Consider the following 24737-nt stretch of genomic DNA (forward strand, 5'->3'; position numbering starts at 1 on the left):
CTCTTTCTGTTGAAGCACTTCAGTTTGACAGTAACACCAAAATCACCTTTGTGTTTTCGACCTACTCTTTTTAACTCTCTTTACAGTTTTCTAGCGGGATACAGTGACATTTTGAATTGAGACTCGGTGTTACCCGGTGTTGTCACGATACTAAAATTTCAAAGTAGTAAACGCAATACTCAAAACCGATTCCGATACCATGATGATTATTTTTTTTAAAAACACTTTATTTAGGCAATAGAATGTGATTTCCAACATTAAAGGTGCGCTGTTTAACATTCTGGTATAGGTGGTCCGTCACCTGCTTGCTTTCATGGAAATGTTATGGCTTTGTCTAGAACAGGGATGGGCCACAAGAGAAACAGAAAATATTGTGGAGGGCCGGACCAAAACGCTTCACCTAATTCTGCATGATATTGATTTTTCTTTATAAAAAGCAGTAAATATCATTGTTATGACGAGTCGGTAAGACCGGTTAGAGTTTATGTTATGACTAAGTGATGAAAAAGTGAGGCTGCCTTATAAAAATGTCATTAAAAACACCTCTAAGATAAAAGCAATAAACCTTAGTCCATTCATGAGGTAAAATTATAAAATAGGTTTATTTTGTAGTACCAAATGAGTTTAAACAGACCGGTCAGAGTCAACCAAAGGACCCGGGAGTTGTACAATGCTCAGGTCTGGTCTAGAATGTCCCACAGTACGGTACTAAAAGGACAGTCCAGAATTTTGGATATAGAACCTGATTTCCTATTTAACCAGAGTGTTGGAGACATGTGCGGACACTTTTTAAAAAATATTCCAGTCGTTGTATTTGCAGAGGTCGCTGGTGCTAGGCTAGTGCATGTCAATGGTCATAGTTATCCTGCCACTAAAAACAGTCTTACCCACTTCCACAAAACACCCAAAGCAAATATATAATTACACCAGACTGTCCATGTGAATGTCTGTGTTGATAGAATAATTTTAGAAGTAAAATCAACCTTGAATTTGAAGGATTTATGTCTGAGCAGCAGTAGCGAGTTGTACTTCCTGATAGAAAACCCAAAACATGCTGCACAGGTCTCCATAAACAGTTGATAGTCAAGGTCAGTTAAATACAATCAATTCAATCATTGTGTCCTTAGGCAAGACACTTCGCCCAATTTGCCTAGTATGAAAGTGGTGTGTGCGTGAGTGATGGTGGTGGTCAGAGGGACCGATGGCGCCGAGTGTCATGGCAGCCGCGCTTCTGTCAGTGTGCCCCAGGGCAGCTGTGGCTACAATAGTAGGGTATAGAGTGAATGAATAATGCTGAATGAATGAAAGTTAAATGAAAAATGCTGAATAAAGTGTAAAGCGTCTTTGGGGACAGAAATGTCTGTGAAAGCGCTATATAAATAAAGACTTACTTACTAAAACTTGGCAGCGGTGGACTGATATATGAGAAAATAGTAAAAAATATATATTTTTTTTAAAAAGTGTCTCCACACGTCTCCAACACTCTGGATCACTAGGAAATGACGTCTTATGTCCAAAATTCCAAACTGTCCCTTTAAACTCATCTATTTCCAGGAAAAGTAATCATATCTCCATGGAAATAAACTTGTGGCGGATCCCCTACCAGAAAATTTACACAGTGCACCTCTAAATAATAGTACTTCAGGTTTAGTCCGTGGTCCGTGGGTGTATATACTAGTCTACGTCCTCTTATACTTGTTCTTTTACAGCTTAAAATCGTTCTAAAACTCAAATGAGCCTCTACTTTCGTTCCTAGTTTTAGTATCGATCCCTGTCTGATTTCCGATACTTCTGAAAACCTCAACTTTAGCAGGTCTCGTCCGTTCAAAATGTTATTATATCCCTGTAGCTCTTTCCTTTCCTCTAGCCTATATATATATATTTTGATTCTGTTTAGCTTGAGACACTTTTTCTCTTGCAGCACAGTAGCCTTTCCTTTGCCTGTACGTGTGTCTATGTCTCTGTACTCATCCGTCTGTTGTTATCATGATGTCTACAGTCCGTTTCTATGTGTGTTTCTATGAGTATTTTGTAGTAATTTATATTTATTTAAGTTCATTTGAAAGATTTTAGACATACTGTATTTGGTGTTGTAAGTTTTGTACCTTTGACTGTATTGTTTGGGTTCAAGTTGTCAAATTCTACCTCAGTTTGGATTTTCTTTAAGTTTTATTATTTCGTATCAGCTGGGTTCTGTTTTGGCCAAGTCGGGGTGTTTTTTTGGAGATGTGTTTTTCTTATTTTTAATCTTGTAATTTTCAGGTCCAGTGCCATAAATGTGGTGAAGATCCTGAGAGTTTTGAGAGTTCTTCGACCACTGAGAGCCATCAACCGAGCCAAAGGGTTAAAGGTGAGAAAATGGATTTAACTCTGTTTTTCATTGATATAATTTTGTGTTTTCTTTGTGTGGTTAATTAATAAATACAATTTGTTCTGTTGCATTTATAGTTCTTTTCACATTTTCATATTTTGCACCAGTTTAAATTTTTTTTAGTGTTATTTTTCTAAACTCTGCACTTTTATGCCATTACATTATGTCTGGACTAAACCAGGACTAAACCAGGTCTAAACTAGGATAAATCAGGACTAAACCAGGTCTAAACCGGGACTAAACCAGGTCTAAACCAGGTCTAAACATGGACTAAATCAGGTCTAGACCAGGACTAAATCGGGTATAAACCAGGACTAAACCGAGTCTAAACCAGGACTAAACCGGGTTTAACCAGGTCTAAACCAGGACTAAACACCTCCGGGCCTGTCCCGACACTCAATCCTGGTTCAGTTCTGGTTTAGTCCTGGTTTAGTCCTGGTATAGTCCTGTTTTAGTCCTGTTTTTGACCTAGTTCAGTTCTGGTTTATTCAGTCCTGTTACAGTCCTGGTTCAGTCCTGGTTCAGTCCTGTTTTAGTCCTGTTTTAGTCCTACTTCAGTCCTGGTTTAGTCCTGTTTTAGTCTTAGTTCAGTCCTGGTTCAGTCCTGGTTTAGTCTTGGGATCAGTGCAGGTTTAGTCCTGGTTCAGTCTTGGCTCAGTCCTGGTTCAGTCCTGGTTTAGTCCTATTATAGTCCTGTTTTAGTCCTAGTTCAGTCCTGGTTCAGTCCTGGTTTAGTCCTATTATAGTCCTGTTTTAGTCCTAGTTCAGTCTTGGTTCAGTCCTGGTTTAGTCCGTGTGTGTCGCTCCTCCCCCCTCACCTTCTGAAAACCATTGCATTATATTTTCTTTTTAATTTCAAAACCTTGATGTAGACTTTTATGTACCTCACAATATTTTGAAGGATGTGTTTTTTTATATTTACATCATTTATACTTTAAAATGTATAAATAAGATTATTACAAAAACATTTATATATCAGATTTACAGTTTACAGTTCATACAGTTTCATCAATTTCTTTTTTATACTTCACCATTTCTTTACTACCTACATAAAAAAGTACGCAGTATTTGATAATATTCTGATTTTCTTCCACAGCATGTAGTACAGTGTGTGTTTGTGGCCATCCGAACCATCGGGAACATCGTCATCGTCACCACACTGCTCCAGTTCATGTTCGCCTGTATCGGAGTGCAGCTTTTCAAGGTAAACGACGAAATAAACACCACCAGACAATTTTAGCTGTTGTAACTTAGACAAAAAAAAAAAAAAAAACATTGTTCAAGTTTGTGGAAATAATAAACGCTGATAAATTCCTCTGTTTTGTTTAACAGGGCAAGTTTTTCTTCTGCACCGACAGCTCGAAACAGACTGAGGCAGACTGCAGGTAAGAAACTGCTGTATTTACACGTGATCTTTTTTTTATTTTTTACTCGTTGTCTTCATGGAGATGTGTTTTCTTTACCTGAAATGTTCCGCAGTATGACATTAAACTTCATCTGACTACCAGTGTATTCTGCCCTATAAAGGCAAAAGTGTGAAGCTGAGAAAAATGACTTTAAAGTTTCTGTTTTGTCCAGACGAAAGTATAATAGGTCGAGCTCCCAAAATCTGACAAATAGTTGCTATAATGAAGAAAATATTGAGCTTTGACCCTTATTTGTCAGTTCCTGTTCTCTGCGTTTGTGTCATGAGCCAAAAATAAGGAGTTGTGCAAAGGCAAAAAGCAGAAACTGACATGATCATTGATTTGCTTGATTTTTCCCAGACTTCCATCCGTTATAAGAAAACGTCACCAAAGTCGAGTCATCATGGGGTTTGTTTGAAATTATATAAAAGAGCTTTGGATTTCCTGTTTATTAGGGATGTAACAATAAGCAAAATATCGTGATATCGTATCGTCAAAGTTCTCACAATAATATCGTGGACCATCACAATATATCGAATTACAAGTCTCTTTGCTTAAATTAAGAGTTATGATGCAGCAATAGCTAAAAAAATCAGAGGGAACTACATAGACCATGATCCTTTGCTCCATTTCAGTGCAGACTACAAGAAGACATAACACTTCTAAGTTTGAATTAAGTCTTGTCAAGGTATTTTAAGAGGAAAACGTCGCATATTCACAGTTTTGTTCGCAGCCTCCACAAAATGTCGCAATAAATATCGTACCGTGAGATGTATGTCGTGAAAATATCGTACAGAGAGATTTGGATATTGTTACATCCTTAATCGTGAGCCTCCCCGCCGTAACGAGAGCTTTCCCACGATGTCACAATAAATATCGTACCGTGAGATTCATACCGTGATGATATCGTATCGTTTTTGCAGATCAGGATCGTGCAGCAACACTTACACAGTTAAACAGTTTGACAGACGAGTGACTTTGCAGTATAATATGTATAATATGAATAAATATACCAAATACTTTCACATTAAAGATCATTTACCGTATTTTGCGGGCTATTAGACGCGCTCTTAAGCCTCTAACCCCATCAAAAAATGGCCCCGTAAGCTAGAGCGCCCCATACACAAATCCACTCAGGTGTCCCAGCACGACTTCAGTAAACTACAAAGTCGGTGCGGCCTGCAGCGCACGCAAACACACATGGAGCAGACAGCGACCGCACAGCGAAAAACACCCACAGACACACTCATCACTCCACGCCGACGAGGAACGGAACGGAGGAACGAACCGAAAAAGCGAGTGCAATGTGCCACTTCTAGACACGACTGAACAACTGAGTCACTGCGAACACGCCGACAATCCAGTTGATCCCAGACAGCACCTCCCTACACGCCACAACTGAACAAAGCCCAGAGTCACCGTGAACGAACAAACAAACAAAACCACTGACCCATCCAACTGTTGTGTTTCATTTAAAGTCCGGTGCGGTTTATTTGCGGTTTCGTCTTATAATCCAGAGCGCCTAATAGCCCTTAAAATACAGTAAGTATAATTAAATACAAAAGTAGATTTATTTAACGCGTTAAGACTCTGTGCCAAGGCCGCAACAAATCAAAGGAGGTGAGAGGTTGGACTTTAAAACAACATATATTTATGAACTAAATCGCAAACAAAACACTGTTTCTGTCTTTTGCCTTTGCGCGACTCCTTATTTTTGGCTCATGATACAAAAGCAGAGAACAGGAACTGACAAATAAGGGTCAAAGGGCAGTTTCGAGCTCAGTATTTTTCACGATATTTATTCACGTGATAAAGAAGATCTCAAATACAAACAAAATTACATGAAATTCTTTTTGACCAAACATGATATTATGGTGTTCTGCCTTTGTAGGGCTGTATTCGTCACTCAAAAACACACTAAAAATATGCTTTATTTTTATATGGGTCAACTGGAGTCTGAAATAAAGCTTGATTGTTATTAGTGGGGTCGCCTCTCCACAGATCTGAGCTGTAACTTGGCTTGTTATTCTCATCTGCTTGTGTCCATAGACCATTACCCCATTAGAATAGTTATGTTTTCTATCTGGACACCACACTGCGTGACTGAAAACACTTCCTTCACATATTTTTGTTGTAAAATACAGTATTTTGTCTGTAAACACAAACCGTATGTGATCAATGTGAGTACATGTAATAATAATAATAATAACCCATGTGTTTCTGTGCAGGGGCTCGTACATCATGTATAAAGATGGAGATGTGGGGAAACCGGAGCGAGCGCAGAGACACTGGGAGAACAGTGACTTCAACTTTGACGACGTGCTTCAGGGAATGATGGCTCTGTTTGCTGTGTCCACGTTTGAGGGCTGGCCTGGGTAAGACTTCAGTGAAACAGAAAAGTTCTTGTAGAGGTGCAAACGCAAGGAGCAGGAATTTAAAAGTGAAAAAATGCACAGCACACTCAGATGGCTGATGTCCAAAGGCTTTTTTAAATTTTTAAGTAACATTTTGGCGGTATGAGAGAATGAGAGCCTCGCACATCAGCTACTAGAGACGGGTGCGTCGGAGGAGAGGGAGCAGCCCCAGAACATACAGAAAAATCCCGCACACCGTCTTACTTGCAAACTGTGAAATTTATTAGGACAAACCGTGCAACGTTTCGGCACTAGGCCTTCGTCAGGCAAACAGGTAAGTAAGTAACATTTTGGCAAAAAAGTCTTCATTAGGTCATTTTTCTTGCTTTGGACCACAGAACACAAAATGGTTGCCAGCCCAGGTGCTCATATCCCCACCAACAAATGGGAGGTCCCAAAGTGAGGTCACCCAGTTGTCGTAGAAGTTTTCAGCTTGTCCAAGAAAGGGAGGAAGTAAAAAGGCTGGAGACCAACCGGACGTCTTAAGCAGGAGAAGTTTATTTACCATCAATAATACGAGCCCGGGGGAAATGAAAAGTCAACATAGTGTGATTTCAAAAGTGAACGTAGTGTGATCTTTGAGTGTTCAAGCCCCTTTGACTCTGCTTCCACTGGAGGAGCTTCATAAGGCAAGTGTGGTGAGACTAAGGTTCAGACTGCAGCCTGAAGTGACCCAAATCCGATTTTTTGGCCCCTATGTGACCTGTATCTGATCTTTTAATGACAGTCTGAACGACACAGATTAGATTTTTGCAAATGCGACCCAGACCACTTGGATATGTGCTCCTGAAACCGATACATATCTGATCTTTTGACATGCGACTTCAGTCTGAACAGTCAAGGTGCATTCATTCGACCTACACGTTATCAACAATCGACAAACGTCACTATTCTGCGCTGAAGTCGGCGAAAATTGTTAATGAACTCGTGTTACTGAAGAGAAGCACATCACCACTCACCACTCTTGGCTACGTCTCCACATCCACACGTTCCTTTCAGCGGACTGTCACACAAAACACCACGACCAAAAACCTCGTCCTTCTCCTTCTCAATCTCCTCCTTAAAAAAGTAAGTTGTTCATGTTCTGGCTCCAGTACGAGAGGAACTTTAAAATCTCCAGGTGCTCAATGCTGCGTCCATGTTTGGACAACTTCTGTAAACACAGAGCACGCTCGCTGCGGTTGACGTCATTGTGTCTCCAGTGCACATGCGGGACACTTTTATGTTCACACTGGAGTCACATACAAGTCGCATTTATTTGGAAATGTGAACGACCTCGCTAAAAACATCGGATTTCACAAAAAAATCTGAATTGAGCATTAAGCCCTGCAGTCTGAACGTAGCCTGTGAAGGCCAGTAGACACCGGTTAGAGCAATGTGCCACAATTTAGATAATGGTGCCAATGGTCTGCCAAGAGAAGATCATGATGTAAATATAGCTTTTGTGAGTCAGTGTTAAACTGAGATGTACGTGGAAGATAAATTACTTAATTTCTCTTAGAATGTATTACTTAAATTCTCTTAAACCAGTGAGATCAGCCAATTCTACAACAAGAAACAACTGTTAGATTTATACATAACTTGAGAGGAACAGGAGGATATATATATATTTTTTAAAAAGGCCAAGACTAATACCAAAAGTAGATGTTTATCAGTTAGAGGAGCAAAGCTAGTCTTATTACATAGAGAAATAATAAGACTAGGCAACAGGAGCAGGTTAGTGTATAGGATAAATGTTGATGATTTTGAAGGAATACTTTTGTTTTAGATGTAGGAAGTGAAATAGAGTTTACTCAAAAGCACTGCTGTACTGAACTCATGAGAACTGTTGTTATTATTATGGTGTGAATATACAGTATCGGTCAAAAGGTTTAGAACACCACGCTTTTTCCAGTTTTTTATGGTTTACTATTGACCAAAACGTATTCTAATGCATTTTGATTCATAAAAGCGTCCACCTTTGGCAGATATAACAGCTGAACACACTCGTGGTTCGTTCTTTTTACAATAGAAATCAAATATTGTTCAGAAAGTTCTTCCCAAGTCTGTGGCAGAAGTTTCGATAAATGTGTGGCACTTGTAGGTCGCTTCACTCTTCTGTCCAGTTCATCCAAAACCAGCTCGATGGGGTTTAAGTCTGGACACTGTGCTGGACGCTCCATGTTTTCAAACTTAACATCTTGTTCTTTTTTCCTGAGGTAGTTTTGGACTTGTGTTTTCTTAGCATTTATCTTTATTTTTTAAACTCTGTCTGTTCAGTTCTTACCTTTGCACCATTTCAAGCTCTTCATTGGACTTGCACGAGTTGAATTGTAATAAATAACTGGAAAAACTAGGGTGTTCTAAAACTGCTATTTAAGCTGTTGCTTGTTGTTTGCTGACAGAAGGTTTCTTGGCATCGTCGTTTGTAAAGAGGGTTCGGCATTCGAAAGGGATTTCACTTCAGCCTGAACCCCTTTGGTCGTAGTTTTATGTGAAACGTTTGTAACAGTACATGATTAAGTACATGACTGAAGAAAATAAACAACAGCTACTACTACTACTTAAAAACATTCTAATATAATATAAAAATACTTTGACCGTGTCACAAAAAGCATTTAAAGTCAAAGTCCACTTTAAGTCCCTGATGAGCAAGAGTCTTAAGATCTTTTTGACAGAAGTATTCCCAGGGTAAGACTTAAAACACTGTATTTGCTTTATATACAGTGTTGGGAAGGTTACTTTTAAAATGTATTCCCCTACAGATTACAGATTACATACCCCAAAATGTAGTTTGTAACATAAGATATTAAATTACTTAAAGTGAGTAACGTAATCTGAATACTTTGGATTACTTGATGTTGTCATGCTTTTTAAAACTACATGGACGTAGCAACGACATCCTGAAAATTCTTGTTTGTTCTCTTCAAATTGTCTGTTGAGCCCAAGTCTCCATGAACAGACTTTTGTTTTACTGTAGAGAAGCAAAGACAAAGATGTTTTTTATCTGCTAAAAGACACAAAAAGCCCAGTCTTTCCTTCACCAGATTAAAAATATTATTGATAGAGAAATGATTTTTATATGAGATCACTGCTGCCTTAAAATATGTCCACCTACTGTTAGTGTCATATTGTTTGGACCTGGTTCAGACCTGGTTTAGTCCTGGTTTTAGTCCTGGTTTTAGTCCTGTTTTTAGTTCTGGTTTTAGTCCTGGTTTAGACCTGATTTTAGTCCTGGTTTAGAATTGGTTTAGTCCTGGTTTAGTTTTGGTTTTAGTCCTGGTTTAGACCTGGTTTTAGTCCTGGTTTAGAATTGGTTTAGTCCTGGTTTTAGTTCTGGTTTTAGTCCTGGTTTAGAATTGGTTTAGTCCTGGTTTTAGTTCTGGTTTAGTCCTGGTTTTAGTCCTGATTTAGAATTGGTTTAGTCCTGGTTTAGACTTGGTTTAGTCTTGGTTTAGACCTGGTTTTAGTCCTGGTTTAGTCCTGGTTTTAGTCCTGGTTTAGACTTGGTTTAGCCCTGGTTTAGACCTGGTTTTAGTCCTGGTTTAGACTTGGTTTAGTCCTGGTTTAGACCTGGTTTTAGTCCTGGTTTAGACTTGGTTTAGTCCTGGTTTAGACCTGGTTTTAGTCCTGGTTTTAGTCCTGGTTTAGACTTGGTTTAGTCCTGGTTTAGACCTGGTTTTAGTCCTGGTTTAGACTTGGTTTAGTCCTGGTTTAGACCTGGTTTTAGTCCTGGTTTTAGTCCTGGTTTAGACCTGGTTTTAGTCCTGGTTTAGACTTGGTTTAGTCCTGGTTTAGACCTGGTTTAGGTCCTGGTTTTAGTCCTGGTTTAGACTTGATTTAGTCCTGGTTTAGTCCTGGCTTTAATCCTGTTTTAGACCTGGTTTAGTTCTGGTTTTATTTCTGGTTTTAGTCCTGGTTTAGCCCAAAATGTGAAAACAGGAAAATAAATCCATTTATTTCAACAAAGTAACTGTAATCCAATTACCTCTCACTGAAACAGTAACTGTAACTGAATACAGTTACTCATAATTTATACTCTGATTACATAACTCCAGTACATGTAATCTGTTACTCCCCAACACTGTTTATGTCTCTTTTACATTTCTCATTTAAATTTGTCCAGTTCTTTGGCCAAACGAGGCAGTGAGATTAGACATATTAATTGAATATAAATAGATTTTGTTCTAACGCAGGTGGAAAAAGTTCAGAGGGCAATTTGAAAGTCGAACTGACACCTTCCCCCTCTCTCTCTCTCTCTCTGTCTCTTTCTCTGCTCAGGCTGCTGTATCGGGCCATAGACTCTCATGCGGAGGACGTGGGGCCCATCTACAACTACCGCGTGGTCATCTCCATCTTCTTCATCATCTACATCATTATCATCGCCTTCTTCATGATGAACATCTTCGTCGGTTTCGTCATCGTCACGTTTCAGGAGCAGGGAGAGCAGGAGTACAAGAACTGTGAGCTCGACAAGAACCAGGTAAAATTTTGTAATAATTTGACTTGTTTTAAAAGCTACAATTATTTATTCTTATTGAAATGATGTGTTGTTATTTATCATTTAGTTTGAACTCTGGCTTCCTCCCGTTGATTCAGTTAACAATGTTCATTAAACACACAGAAAACTTACAGAAAAGTGAAATCTGAACTGTTAAATACAAGAATTATATGCAGTTTACTTCATTTTTGTTGAGGTCAAAACTACAAAGTTAGCAGATTTTAATACTCAGTCAACTTTATTCATAGAGCCCTTAACAACACTCAAGGAGACCAAAGTGCTTTCCAATAAAACCAATACAATAGAAAAACATTCAAAATATTAAACAAATGTCAAGTTTTAAAAGCCGCTCTGAAAAGATGAGTTTTGAACCTGGATTTAAACAGGTCAGAGTTGTTGATGGTGCTCAAATCAGAGAGCAGATTGCTCCAGAGACAAGATATTTTGTTCTCTGTAAAAGATAATATATTACCTAAATAATTTGGTAATTGGAATCACTTTATAAAATATTTAAGTACCGTATTTTTCGGATAATAAGTCGCTCCGGAGTATAAGTCACAACAGACAAAAAATGCATAATGAAGAAGAAAAAAAACATATACAAGTTGCACTTTTGGGGGGAATTTTTTTTTTTTTTTATAAAATCAGAGACCATGATATCATGATTTTTTGGTTGCTGTATAAGAAAAGAGGTGAGGACTAGGGATGGGCATGATTAATCGATTAATCGATAATTGATCATTAAGAATTTCATCGATTACATTAATTTTAATCGAAACCGAATGTAGTTTGCTGTGTGTAGTGTGACCAAACAGGTCTGTACATGTGTCTTTCTGCACTCAGAAGGAGCGAGACACAAACAGTCGGTCAGTCTGCAATGTACCGAAGCACAAATGTGTATTTAACGATGATTTGTACAAGAAATTCCAGGCTTTCCGTTGCGTTCGGGACAAGTGTGAGTCCATGTGCACAGTGAACAAAGCAGCACATATGTTTCGGTGTCCAGAGGGAAAAAGTTTTACCAGGTGAGAGTCGCGCAATGTCGATGACGAGTCCCCACCTCCCTCCCCCCGTACGCTGTCCTGGTTTTAACAAACGCAAATATGGTCACACTAACCTGTATCATGTCTTTTAATCCAACAGAAATTGACCGCATCAGTGCACAAGAGCTGTAGTTTTATCTTCGCTGAGTTTATGCAAATTAGCGATGCGGTTTAAAGTTTCGTTTCTGTGAGAGTTGCTCAAAACTGAATTAAACACATTATAATGTCAAACAGCTGATGTGGCTCTAGAGTCGTTACAGTTTATATGTCGTAAAGTTGAATTTATTTATGCAGATTAGTAGTGCAGATAGTAATAATAATGATGATCATTTTAAGATAAAAACGTTAATGATTAATCGATAATCGATCGTTATTTCTTCCAACGATCGATTGAGAAAATTTCATCGAATGCCCATCCCTAGTGAGGACCACAAGAGCATTTTCTGAAGGTTTAATACAAACACACAGAGCTCTGGCTCTACTGCCGACATGCAACGACAGAGAGAGTGAGTCTCAGGAACGGAGAGTTTTTATACACTGTGGTGGACAACAGGTGTGAGGCTCATGTCAAACAGAGTGATCAGCACATGGTCAAGCAACAACTGTAGTCATAAAGGTGCACTGGGACAAGTTAACTTTAGCAACAACAAATGGTCTGCTGGGGTCCATAAACATTCCTTAACGTAATTTTAGGAAATAACAGACTTCTTCTCCTGTTCCTTACATGAAGCTTGTTTGTCCTTCAGCTAACATAAAAAAAATACATGCCATCAGACCAGGAACCGACATTTCATCTTGAAAGGCAAATTATAGTAAAAACAATAGAAGAGAGAACAACAGACTGTTAATGTCACATATGAACAGTTCTTCAGATAAACTATAACATAAACAACAGAACAGAACAAGTTTAACAAACTCTCCATCTCACTCCAAATCACTAAATCCATTCAATTCTTCATCCTCGGTGTCACTTCTGAGCAACTCCTCGACCTCCTGAGGTAAACAGAGCGCCGCTTCCTCTTCATCAGTTCCAGTTAGAATTATTCCGGCCTTTCTGAATCCCGACAGGATGGTTTTGGTTGTCTTTATGTTTGTTTAAATCGTCAGTGATACAGAAGTAATGTTGCGATCGACTGACATGATACAGACAGGACAGTGGCTCTTTCTCTTTCTTCTGCAGTCGACATGCGCAGTAGAGCGAAGTGACAGTAGTAGAGGTACATCTGTGTTTTCTATTCCCTCTTTCCACCAGTGCCTCACAAGTTTCTCGCTCAGACTTTCTTTCTGCTGCTCGATTACTGTTTTCGAATGAATATTTCACTACTTGCAGCAGGACAGAGGCTCTTTCTGCAGGAGACATGCACAGTAGAGTGAAGTGACAGTGGTGCAGGAGTAACAGGAGCAGCAGATACTGACACATAAGACTAGAGCCTCTCGTGGGTTGTCAGTGTGAAAATTTTAATATATAAGTCACACCGGAGTATAAGGCTGCGTTCAGACTGCAGCCTGAAGTGACCCAAATGCGATTTTTTGGCCTCTATGTGACCTGTATCCGATCTTTTAATGACAGTCTGAACGACACAGATCCGATTTTTTCAAATGTGACCCAGGACACTTGGATATGTGCTCCTGAAACCGATACATATCTGATCTTTTGACATGCGACTTCAGTCTGAATGGCCAAAGCGCATTCATTCGACCTACACATTATCAACAAGCCACAAACGTCACTATTCTGGACTGAAGTAGATGAAAATTGTTAATGAACTCGTGTCACTGAAGCGAAGCACATCACCACTCACCACTCTTGACTCCGTCTCCACATCCACACGTTCCTTTAAACAGATGTCGCTGTCGCCACCGCCAAAAACCTCGTCCTTCTCCTTCTCAGTCTCCTTAAAACAAGTAAGTTGTTCATGTTTTGGCTCCGGTACGAGAGGAACTTTAAAATCTCCAGGTGCTCAATGCTCACGTCCATGTTTGGACAACTTCCGTAAACACAGAGACGCTCGCTGCGGTTGACGTCGTCGTGTCTCCAGTGTCACATGTGGGACACTTTCGGGCCGTTTACTGTTCACACTGGAGTCACATACAAGTCACATTTAATTGGAAATGTGAACGACCTCGAAAAAACGTCGGATTTCACCAAAAAATCGGAATTGAGCGTTAAGCCCTGCAGTCTGAACGTAGCCTAAGTCGCAGGAAACACCCAAACCATGAAAAAAGTGAAATTTATAGTCCGAAAAATCCATATCCATATCCAATCTCCATAAATAAACCTTATGATGCTGCACTGTACTTGATTTCACTGTATATTTTGTTTGCAGCTGCCCAAAGTTATTCCTCACTTTCCTAACTCATTCCTCGCATCCTGATAATTCACCATGATGAATTTCTAAACACTTTTCACAACTTTCAGAGACCAGAGCGGAGTTTTGTTCTCTGTTTTACCTAGAAAAAATATCCTTATCGTAATTTTAACCTCTTTAATTTCTTGATGTGCCCAGCGTCAGTGTGTGGAGTACGCCCTGAAGGCCCGGCCCCTGCGTCGCTACATCCCCAAAAACCCGTATCAGTACAAGGTCTGGTACGTGGTCAACTCCTCGTACTTCGAATACCTGATGTTCACCCTCATCCTCCTCAACACCATCTGTCTGGCCATGCAGGTGAGTCACGTCCACTGTTTATTTAAAGGTCGCAGCAACTGACTCTCCTGAGCTTTATGTCATAACTGTCAAAACAGACCTGGTGCTGTGGTTTGTTTCATTCACACATGTTTGGAGATGTAGACAGACTAATAATAAAGGATAAGTCAAAGTCAGAATGCTCTGTTCCACTTTGTGATGTCATCAAGCGGTAGTTAACAGCTGACATTTTATAATCCGTGTGTATCATTCGTTCATTCATTTTTCAAAATAAAACCGAAAATAAGAAAATGAAAAAAGAACTATTTTCTTCATTATTTGTCTCCAAAACCAAAATGAAAAAATGGATAACGATTTGTTTTTTTAGTTTTCGATTTTGTGTTTAAATGAATAATAGAAAAAACTGATAACAACCGTTTCCCGTTTCCGTGACTCAAACTGCGATGCAGAACTGAATCAGGACTGAACCAGGTCTGGGACCAGACCAGAACCAAACCGGGACTGAGACCAGGATTTAGACCGGGAACAGACCAGAACTGAATCTGGGACCAGACCAGGACAGGACCAGGACTGAGACTGGGACCAAAGCCAGGACCAGACCAGGACCAGACCGTGATTGAGACGGGACTGAGACCAGGACTGAGTCTGGGACCAGACCGGGACCAGGACCAGGACTGAGACCAGGACTGAAGCCAGGACCAGATCTGGGACCAGACCGGGACCAGACCGGGACTGAGTCTAGGCTCAGACCACGACTGAGACCAGTATTGAGACTGGGACCAGACCAGGACTGAAAACAGTTTAGTTCTGGTTTAGTCCTGTTTTAGCCCGTTTTAGTACTGGTTCAGTCCTGGTTCAGTCACTGTCAGTTCCTGGTTCAGTCCTGGTTCAGTCCTGGTTCAGTCTGGCATCGCAGTTTAAGTCATGGAAAAGGGAAACGGCCGTTAACCGTTTTTTCCATTCTTCATTTAAACACAAAATTGAAAACTGAAAAAAAACCCCAAAATCGTTATCTTGTTTTATCATTTTGGTTTTGGAGACAAATAATGAAGAAAACAGTAATTTTTTCTTTTGCTTATTTTTGGTTTTATTTTGAAAAATGAATGACCGAATGATACACAGATTTTTTACCTTTTGTTCTGTAGAGATTGTTAATTCCAGGGCTGAAATAATTATTCTAGTGACAGTGTACAGAGTTTAAAAACACAGTGGAGCACTTAATGTTGTTTCCTCATCACAAACAGACCTGGAGTTGTGTTTTCATTCACACATTTTTAACACAAACCCTGCATATTTAGGCTGAGTTCTTCTCTCAAACACTCTGTTCCACCTTGTGATGTCATATGGTAATACAGGAAGTGCTTCACTGTGTTTTTAAACTCCATACACCTTCTGTTGAATCATGTTGATGATTTCAGCTCTGGAATTACGAAACTGTACTAAACAAAAGGTAAAAGGTTGCTGTTAAATTGAAAACTACTGCTTCATGACATCACAAGGTGGAACAGAGCGTTTTAAGCTTTAGAATTATAAACAGACTAATAATAAAGGATTACTCAAACGTGTGTGAATGAAACAAAACACAACTCCACTTATATTTTTGGAAGATGCAACAACATTATAACATGACTTAAAGCTCACAAAGAGTAAATTTTGCGTAATATTTGACCATTAAACTATAGGAAAATCCAGATTGTTGTGATTTCAGCTTTAATGAAGCCTGTTATCGTCTAAATCGCTGTGTTTTTAATGCTCTGCAGCATCACGGTCAGACCAAAAGCTTCAATGACGCCATGAACATTCTGAACATGCTCTTCACTGGACTCTTCACTGTGGAGATGATCCTCAAACTCATCGCCTTTAAACCCAGGGTAAGTCCAACCTCCACTCCAAAACAATCACCAAAATCAATTGTTTTCTATTATGCTTCTGTCAAATGAGTCACTGTTGCTCTGTTTATACCTGAAATGCCATATTTTCATGTCTTTATGTGTTATTTTTTTTAATAACCCTGGTCTGGTAAAGCATAAACAGAAACAGAGATAAATTAAAGGTGCTGTACCTGATTTTTACTGTCCTCAAAATCAGAAAAACTTTTATTTTTAAATAGTTTGCAGTGGTCCAAAGTTTTTCTTCACTTTCCGATTTAACCAATAACCGAAATATCATCATATCGTATCGTCAAAGTTCTCACAATAATATCATGGATCGAATTACAAGTCTCTTTGCTTAAATGAAGAGTTATGGTGCAGCAATAGCTAAAAAAAAAAAAAAGACAGAGGGAACTACATAGACCATGATCCTTTGCTCCATTTCAGTGCAGACTACAAGAAGAAATAACAGTTCTAAGCACTTTTAAGTCTTAGTTCTTTGGATTAAGTCTTGTCAAGGCATTATAAGAGGAAAAAGTCGCATATTAACAGTTTTGTTGACAAAATATCACAATAAATATCGTACCTTGAGATGTATATCGTGAAAATACCGTACCGATACATTTGGATATCGTTACATCCCTACTCCTAACTATTCACCATGATGAGTTTAGAAGCGCTTTTCTCAACTTTCAGAGACCAGAGTTTTGCTGTCGCGGTAAAACTATCAAGACTAACTAACAACTAGCATGGTAACGTGCACTTCCTGATTATTGGACAAGACGCAGACAGTGCACAGCAGATTTATTATGACCTCAAGAGTCGCTTAAATAATATATCCTTACTGGGGAAATCCAATTTTACTCAAACACATAGGGGGAAAAAATCAGGTACAAGCCCTTTAAACATATAGAAGGTCAAGTTTTTCATATGTTTGCATTCAGTTTAATCAAGATAATTATATTTTTATAGGTAGTTAAGCGAATTTCGTTGTTGTTTTTTGTTTTGTTTTGTGTAATTAAATCATTATTTCTCAGTTATTCTGGAGTTGCAGTATCTGGAGATGCCAAGATGAAGAGTTAACTCATGTTTTTTTCTCTAATTTTCAGCAGATTTTGGGACGACCTCAATGAAATGTACAATATTTGAACTGTTTTTTTGTTTTGTTTTTTAATATGTGGCTGTAAACTATAATATAAACATAATAGCTCTGCCCTTAACGAACCTTTCACTACTAACAAGTGTTATCCCCTGATTTACACGAACGCTTTAAATACAACTCCACTACAGACGTTTGATTGACAGGTCATGTTTAGTGTCAGAAAAGCTTACAAATTATCCCCATTGTGATTTAGCGCATAATTATTCCTGTTCAGTCAGCTGGAGTTTAAATAGAAGCTATATATTTTTAAATTATAAGTCTTCTATACCCTCCTTAGGTACTCGAATAGTGATTAAATACAGTGCTTGGTTGTATATAGGTACAAACAAAATACTTAAAGGTGCACTTTGGAACTTGGTTGGGGGTTCGTCACCTGCTTGTTTCTGTGGATGCCAAGCCGTTTCTCTGTCTGGAATGTTCCACAGTATGACTTTAAACAGCTCTACCTATATTTATTCAGTTACAGGTGGTTTTACAGCTCAAAAATACCTACAAAAACAGGCATTCTGACTGTGAGCAGAGTTGCCTCTCCACAGATCTGACCTGTAACTTAGGCTCCGTCCACACTAGTTCGTATTCGAGTCGTTTTTGTTGTGGATGCACTGTTCGTCCACACTAATCCGATGGAAAATGGCTCCAGAGACGGAACGATCTGCTGCCTCCAGCTCCCATGAATTCACGAAGATCTGATCCGGTACTGTGTGGACACCTGAAAACGCTGATACTCTGATGTAGGTCTATGCGCCGCAAAGTAATTCACCACCAAAACGCTAAGAGGCTAGAATATATGTCCATTCATATATACGGTCTATGCGTACGACCTGCAGACGTATAATCTTGGAAAAGTTTAACATGAACCATATCCAATGTGATAGAAGCACAGAACAGACTCACCATCAGCAGAACACCCCTCTGTCACAGAAAGAACACACATAATCCACTGAGTCGTGTCCTTTAGTCCGACTGAAGCTGAACCGCATCAACGCACAAGGAGCGAACTGTTTTTGAGCGCTCAGTTTATGCAAATTAGCCATGTGGTTTTAAGTTTAGTTTCTGCAAAATGTAAACAAAAGGCTTGCGGACACAGAAACGACGTGTCTGGACGTAAATCGTTTCCCGATACGTGATACGGTGATTCGTTTCAGTGTAAATGTAGCCTTAGTCAGGCTCGGTCTCCATGAAGTTAGAAAGATTTAATACCATACTGTGGAACATTCCAGACAAAGAAATGGCATCTCTATGGAAAAAAGCATTTGACAGACCAGACCCTCTACCAGAAAAGTTACACAGTGCACCTTTAAACTATTCACTGTCCACTACCAGTCAAAAGTTTGGACACACATCCTCTGGTATAACTTTAAACTCATAATATATGTTGTTTTCTTCAACCCTGTGGGAATTAATTAAATGGAAATTACAGATACAATGAACATAAATAAATATTTGGCAATAAAAATTTTAGAAAACTATTTTATTTTGTTGAAATAATAAGAAATGTATAAAACTGTATGCATAATATATATTTTTCCTACAAAATGAATGGGAATTTGACTTTACCAGCAGTGCCTCAACATGTCTTAGCTCCATTCCAAATCCACTTTATCTGTATAGAACAGTATGGGGTGCGTTCACACTGGTCCTGGGTTGGTCCAGTTATGGGCCCATTTAAGTCCTAATGTAGATTTGGTTTGGGTCCCATTCTTGTTCTGGTTTAGTCCTGGTCTAGTCCAGGTTTAGTCCCAAATTTGATGTATTAATTGTGCAAGTGTGAACGCACCCTTATAAACCTACAACAGTTTGCGAAGTACTGCAAATTGCTTTATATGAAATTAAAGGTGCACTATGTAACTTCTAAGTTGGAGGGTCTGCTACTTGCTTGTCACCATGGAGATGTTATGTCTTTGGCTGTAATTGTTCCACAGTAGAGTATTACTGTATTTCTCGAACTAAAAGGCACACTTAGAATCCTTTAATTTTCTCATAAATCGACAGTACGCCTTATGTATTAATTCTGGTTGTGCTTACTGACCTCGAACCGATTTTATGTGGTACACAGCGCTCCAAAAATCTGTCAAAATGTTTTAGTACAACTTTGGTAAGCCATGAAGCTGCACCGCTTGATGGACTGTCGGAGCTTTACGACTACTGTAGTCAGGAGCCTCGCAGAGTAAGTCCAACAGAAGCCCAACCCCATCAGCGCACAAGGAGCCGCTTATAGTTTTATGCACATTAGCCATGTGGCATTATATTTAGTTTCTGTAAAACATTAAAAAAAATGTGCACAAAGCTGTATTAAACACATTATTTCTCAATGTACATTTGAGTTCTCCTCATAGGAAATAATAAAACTTAATTTAACCACCCACATTCACATTCATAATACACATTCACCAAGACAGGGAGGCAACGCCGGGCGAATTACGCCACGATCTGCCAATGGATCGTGGACACCTGGGCTAAGGGATCAGTCGTCCGTTTGTTTAGCTTAATGTGCCTTATAATCTGGTGCACCTTATGTATGAAAATAGACGAGAAAATTCAACATTATTGATACTGCGCCTTATAATCCAGTGTGCCTTATAGTCCAAAAAATACGGTAAACATATCTCTCTTGCATTTGTTCAATTGCATGTGTTTTATAGCTCAAAAATACGTAAAAAAATAAATAAAAATTAATACCACGTCCGGACTCGCTTCTTCATAGATCTGCCCATTAACCTGGCTATTGTGATTACCAAGTTTATTTCCATGTAGAATAATCAAGGCAAAAGAGTAACATCTCCATGGAGACAAGCAGGTGGCAGACTCTCTTCTAGAGAAGTTACACAGTGCACCTTTAAGTATTGTCTAGTCACCAGTGCTGGGGATGTAACAATCCATCACAGTATATCACATTTCAAATCCCTTTGGTTAAGTCCATTGTTGTGGTACAGCAAGACTTAAAAAAAAACTACATAGACCATGATCCTTTGCTCTGTTATTACTGGTATTAAGAATTTTTAAATCTTGATTTTTTTGGATGATTACAGAACCAAAGGATTGTCAAGGGATTTGAAAAGGAAAATTCACAATATACAATTTTGTTTTCCTCCACAAAATACACAATAAATATCGTACCATGAGATGCATATCGGGAAAATATCGTACAGAGCAGAGGTGGGGACTCGTAAGTCATGACTTGGACTCGAGTCAGACTTGAGTCAATATTTTTAGGACTTGAGAACTAACTTGATAAAATTTACTAAGACGTGAGACTCGATTTGGACTTGACTTGGACTTGAAGGTCATTGACTTGGGACCTGACGCGGACTTGAGGCCTGTGACTTGAGAAGGACTTTTAAATCTGAATTTTTTGTGTTCTGACTGTAATGATTCTCTAAGATCTTGTCAAGACATTTAAAAAGGAAAAATTAACTAAATTCATTTCTAGAACTCTTTAATACTCTATAAATTCCCACATATAAATATACCGTGACTTTTTTAAGTAATTTAGTTTAAAAGTCAAATAAATTGCAAAAATCTGAGCTGTATTTGGTACTTTGGTTTAAAGATTTGAAATGACTTGAAGCTCAAAGCAGACGACTTGGACTTGACTTGGACTTATGGGCCAGTGACTCGAGACTCGACTTGGACTTACCTGTATTTGACTCGGACTTGAGACTTATAAAACAACGACTTGGTCCCACCTCTGGTACGGCGAAATTTGGATATCGTTACATCCCCGGTCACGTTCATTCCTTTTTAAGAAAATAAAGAAAAACAGCAAAAGTAAATAAGAATAATCACACTAAATAATAATAATTAATGAGCTTGTTTCTGGGTGGTTGTCTTGTAACTTATCTTATTGTTGTTGTGTTCCTGCTAACCTGACCTAATCCTTCTCTTCTCCTGACCTATCCGTCTCGTGTAGGGGTACTTTAGTGATCCCTGGAATGTTTTTGATTTCCTCATCGTAATTGGCAGCATTATTGACGTCATTCTAAGTGAAATAAACGTAAGTATAATGCCCCATCTTCCTCCCCTCTTCCTCTTCCTCTTGTCTGTCTATTATTTGTTCTTTCTTTTGCGTCTTTTTCTTTCTTTCTATCTACCTGTCTGTCTTTTTCAACCTCCTCTTAATCTCTCTCTGTCTTCCTGTCCATCCTACGATCCCCACGATGGCTACCAATGAGCTTCGCCACTATAGCGAACGTGGCGTTTTCTTCTCGTAGACAGCAGGGGGCAGTATTAGCGTTGAAAATCCTCGAAAGTCCTTGAAAGTCTTTGAAAATCGCACGTTTTTTTTGACGTTTTCCAGATGTTTTTATGCTTCTACTAACCCAAACTAACCAACTGACCAATCACCTTAAAGGCATTTTGCATTTCAGCGACTTCTTGGTTAATTTTTTGTTTCTTACGGACAGCAGTTGGCATGATCGGCGTCCGCTGCGTCCAACCTTCCTATGTCCTTCTTAAAGATTCGTGTATATATAATGTTTTCTATCTTATTTCTCTCTCTCTTTTGGTTTCTTTCACCATTTATTTTCCATATTTCACTTTATTTTCTATCTGTTCTGTTCTTGTTTTTTTTCCACCCAACCCCAGCATTATTTTGTTGATGCATGGAACACATTTGATGCCTTAATAGTTGTGGGTAGCATTGTTGACATAGCGATCACTGAGGTCAACGTAAGTAGTCCAAAAACCCCTCCTCTCCTCCCTCCTGATCCTTCGTTCCTTCCTTCCTTCCTTCCTTTGCGTGGCTTGTTGCTTTGACATTTTCTCTCTCTCTCTCTCCCACACGCAAACCAACGGGCCGAGCGCTGATACCATCTCGCATGCTTTCAAATGATTAGGAAACTTCAGCCGCATGAGACGTGGACTAAAGAGAGGCTCGGTTTTTAAAAAAGGGGGAAAGAATAGCCAGATGTTAAAGGGCCCATATTACGCTATTTTCTGATTTGTTATAATGTTTCCTCGTCACAAACAGACCTGGAGTTGTGTTTTGTTTCATTCACACCCTGCATATTTAGGCTGAGTTCTTTTCTCAAAAGAAAAACACTCTGTTCCACCTTGTGATGTCATGTGGTATTACAGCAGTCTTTCTCAAATCCTTGGGGAACATGCTTTATTTTGTCCTATTCGAATAAAGTGTAATTGCACATCCACTACACTAGTTGGCAGTGACGCTCTCATTGTCATAGTGATGCGCAGGGAGTATTAGTCATGGATCTATTAAAATAACAGGATAGGGTGTTGCCGCTTGTAGTTGCCTCCAGTTGATGTAGTGGTCACTCACTGGTACTTCAGCGGAAAAAAAAAACCTGGGCCGAGAAAGGATTTTTCTCATAGAGCTCAATGTAATCACAAACTGCTCGTGTTTGAACTGACAGGGAACCTACAGCTTTCAAAAATGTTGGATTTTGTTGCAATTTTTACCTATTTTTGGATCATAAACTTTTTCTCAGCTCAAAATCCTTCAGTTGTCTTTAAAAAAAAAAACTCTTTATAATCGTTAGCTCCGGCTCCGCTCTCCCCCGCTTTATCTCCTCTCGCTCTGATTGGTCAAAGCGATCACATGATACACGAAACCGTGCTCGCGCATTCTCTCTACGCATTCGTGTGTGCCCGCGGGAGAAAGGAGCACTACTGCACATGCTCAATCAGCCCAGAGCCACCGGAAGTAACTCGCCGGGCTGAAGGCGAATCTGGAATCATGCGGCACTTGAGCGTGACCCATTGTCTTGAATGGGCGGACGATTTGAAACCATTTTGAGTCTTATATCAGTATTATAGTGTCTTTAGGTTTTTTGCGTTTTTTTGAGTAGGGGATACGAAGTGCAGAGAACAAAGTGTATGTAAAGTGTATGTAGCACTCGGCTTCACTGTGACTACAGGCGGGAAACGAGGAAAGGCCGCTGTGTTTACTGTGTCTAAAAATGTTGGCAGTAGACAGCATGAAGCCAAATAAATTGCAGCGTCACTTAAAGACTTTACACCCCAATCACGCTGATCAGACGCTTGAGTTTTTTCAGCGAAAACGTGCCGAATTTTGCCAACAATCACCCTGCGTTGTGAATGTTGCTTCAGTAAACCAGCGAGCACTGTTAGAATCAAGGCGGCGTAACAAATAGCAGAAGAGCTGATACTGCCGAACTATGACATGGACGTGATCTTTATAGATGAGGAGGATACAAGAGAGGACCACCTCATGATGCAGGCGAGCACAGCGCAGAATACAGACGGACACGTGCTGCATGTGTCCTGGGAGTCACTTTGGAGACGCGATTAAAACGTTAAAACGTTTGCTCTCGTATGTAGACGACTGAAGGCGAGGGTGCGAATTGTCTGTTTGGTAGCAGTTCTGTCGAGTCAGGAGGCACAAAATGTTTCCTTCTTTCTAAGGAGTGCATGACAGAAAATAACTGAGAAGCACTGTATTACAGGAAGTGCTCCACTGTGTTTTTAAACTCCACACACCTTCACTAGAATCACTTAATAATTCTAGTGAAGGTAAGATTCAGCTCTGGAATTGCAAATCTCTACTGAACTAAAGATAAAGGAACTGTTAACTTGAAAACTACCATTTCATGACATCACAAGGTGGAACAGACCAATAAAGGATCACTCAAACATGTGTGAATGAAACAAAACACAACTCCAAGCATGTTTTTGGTGAGATAACAGAATCATACCACAGATTAAAACCTCACATTTTGCATAATACAGGCCCTTTAACTATAAATTAGATATATTTACTTACATTTATTTAGTTGGGAAATTGGGATTTTAAATTTAGACATTTCTAGCACATTAAATTTACTTAAAGATACAGTATGTCACTTTTTGGAGGTGGCACTTCACTTACACGATTCCATGGAAATAGAAAGTTAAAACCATTCTTTGGAACAATCTCCATCACGATCCCGTACAGTGGAATAAAGGAACAACATTTCCATGGAAACAAGCAGGAGAGGGCTGTCACCTAGTCTATTTTTTGTCTCTAAAGTTACATACTGTGGCTTTAATAGATTATTTTAGCTGGATTTGATGTTTACGGAGAGTGTTTTTAGCCTGACCAGCAACTTGTAAATCAGTAGACAGAAGTGTCCGGACTGTTTTGAACTGGTATCCGGATCAGACGGGAAAGCTCCCATTTCACACCACTATAAATTCTCAGATAGTTTCCGTATTCTTCTAAACATTTCCTTTAATCTAAAAAAAGGATCAAATGAATGTCCTGATGTCTTCTTTTTATTTCTCTTAAGCCTACAGATATTTTTTTATACCTTATTATTTCGTCATTGGGTAGAATCAGCATCATTTAGTAACAAAGGGTTCACTTTTAGAGAAAAGAAAATACACA

General features: G+C 39.2%; 1 protein-coding gene across 1 annotated transcript in view; it reads left to right on the forward strand.

Moving 5' to 3' along the window:
- The window catches only part of cacna1c (calcium channel, voltage-dependent, L type, alpha 1C subunit), a 667856-nt gene that overhangs the window by 585869 nt on the left and 57250 nt on the right, over positions 1-24737 (forward strand). Inside the window, exons 26-33 of the mRNA XM_055153273.1 lie at positions 2263-2350; positions 3468-3575; positions 3704-3756; positions 6006-6152; positions 10452-10653; positions 14222-14380; positions 16120-16230; positions 21303-21386. Coding sequence (XP_055009248.1) covers positions 2263-2350; positions 3468-3575; positions 3704-3756; positions 6006-6152; positions 10452-10653; positions 14222-14380; positions 16120-16230; positions 21303-21386 — 952 coding nt within the window. The remainder of the gene's footprint in view (positions 1-2262; positions 2351-3467; positions 3576-3703; positions 3757-6005; positions 6153-10451; positions 10654-14221; positions 14381-16119; positions 16231-21302; positions 21387-24737) is intronic.

The sequence above is a fragment of the Boleophthalmus pectinirostris genome, unplaced genomic scaffold (genome assembly GCF_026225935.1).
Source record: "Boleophthalmus pectinirostris isolate CB_2022bp ecotype Guang Dong unplaced genomic scaffold, ASM2622593v1 HiC_scaffold_18, whole genome shotgun sequence".
Lineage (NCBI taxonomy): Eukaryota > Metazoa > Chordata > Actinopteri > Gobiiformes > Gobiidae > Boleophthalmus > Boleophthalmus pectinirostris.